This window comes from Sphaeroforma arctica (assembly GCF_001186125.1).
Source record: "Sphaeroforma arctica JP610 unplaced genomic scaffold supercont1.5626, whole genome shotgun sequence".
Classification (NCBI taxonomy): Eukaryota; class Ichthyosporea; order Ichthyophonida; genus Sphaeroforma; species Sphaeroforma arctica.
Window position 1 is genome coordinate 1 of NW_014034932.1, and position 1,908 is coordinate 1,908.

General features: G+C 44.5%; 1 protein-coding gene across 1 annotated transcript; it reads right to left on the minus strand.

Annotated features, from left to right (window-relative positions):
- Window positions 1–262: 262 nt before the first annotated feature.
- SARC_15107 (hypothetical protein) lies at window positions 263–1,242 on the minus strand (the record flags this gene model as incomplete). Its single annotated transcript, XM_014290765.1, has 1 exon — window positions 263–1,242. A coding segment is annotated over one exon (980 nt), but the record flags the coding sequence as incomplete, so codon positions are not given.
- Window positions 1,243–1,908: the final 666 nt, after the last annotated feature.

The following is a 1,908-nucleotide window of genomic DNA, read 5'->3' on the forward strand; positions in this document are numbered from 1 at the left end:
TCCTGCACCAAATGCTGCTGCAGGCTTACTTGCGGAGTGAGATCCTGTACCAAATGCTGCTGCAGGCTTACTTGCGGAGGCAAATTCTGCACCAAATGCTGCTGCAGGCTTACTTGCGGAGGCAGATACGGGAAAAAATAACGTTCCAGGCTTACTTTCGGAGGCAGATCCTGCACGAAATGTTGTCGCTGCCGTACTATTGGAGGCAGCTTCTGTGCTAGATGTTGTTACTGCAGATACACGAACTGAGGCAGATACAAACCCTAAAACCCTTGTTTTCACTGTAGGCTTTGTTTCAGGGGTAATTCCGAATCCCGTTCCAGATCGAGTCCCAGATGCAGTTGAAGCAGTGCTAAATGGTGCTGCGACAGGCTTACTTTGAGAGTCATATTTAGAAGAAGCGCCAAACGAAGATAAGCCAGCGCCAAATACAGATGAACCTCCGCTCAATGCAGATGGACCATCGCTTAATGCAGGCGGTCCAGTTTCCTTGGGCGGGTCTGCACCAGTAGCAGAAGTCGCCGTGGGTGGAGATACTTCACAACTGAGAGTGGTCGTAGACGCGGCCTTGACCTCAGGAGCTGGCACGCTGCCATCTTTGCCCATACCACATGCAGGGCATATGTCTATCAACCGCTTGTATGAACACAGACACCCCTGACACTCCCAAGTATCACCAAATGAAGCACTCCAAATAGAGGGCCTAGCAAGTGAGAGAGATGGCTGGACAGTTTCATCCTCTGTTTCACGACTTTTCTGATTGTTTTCGCTGGCATGGTCAGACGACACATCCGCCTTCACGCTCTCCTCGAACTTGGCCTTAAATTCAGTGGCAGCCTCAACGGTTATAAATCGGATCTTAAATACTTCCTTGTTGCTTGCTCCGCCTACGAAATCAGATGATGTCATCCAAGAGAAGACGCGCTCGTTCGAGTAAGTTCTAAGCTTCATACCACTGATTATACGATGATTCGAAGCTATAATATGCGTAATATCTCTTCTCAGCAAGAATCGCACGAAACCACCCTTTTTATGTTTCAACAACTTCGCACGACCCGTAGCCCTCTCTTTCATCCGATCATTTACAAATATATACAGTTTTGCTGTGGCTTCGAAAAGCACATCCTCGTCATCCTCTCTAGTACTGAATTCCACTTGATCCAGCTTCCCCACAGGCTCGTCACTAACAGTATGCTTAGCCTCGTCATCATTGCTATTCTTCACTCTGCTATTATCGCACATTGTGTCCGTTGTAGCCAATGAGCTGTTGGCGAGCGTGCAACTTCTGCGGTCTTTCCACTAGGACAAACTGGTTCAATATCAGAGTTCGGAACAGGTCAAGTGATGATGGATGTGAAATAGGCGTAGCTAGGCTGCTGTCACACATGGACCGTTAGGAAAGATAAAAAGATGATCAGTAATTAAAAAAACCCTCAATATGTATCGTGCGTACATATGGTGTATGAATGATACAGTTCAAGATACAATTTAATTAAATTGAAAAGTTGTCAGGGACGCAACTGACAGCCATCACTAAAATTCACTTAAATGGTAACTACGAGTGTGGACTTCGAAGGGAAAAATGCACCAGTTACCTGTAACGATCACGTCTAACGTCCGTGAATTAAACTGATATTGGGCATTCATTGGAATTGAGTATCCATTGAAACTGAGCATGCGTATCATACGCATCCTTGGTGTACATACATACACACATACATACATACATACATACATACATACATACATACATACATACATACATACATACATACATACATACATACATACATACATACATACATACATACATACATGCATGCATGCATACATACATACATACACACACATACACACACACATACATACATACAGACATACATACATACATACATACATACATGCATG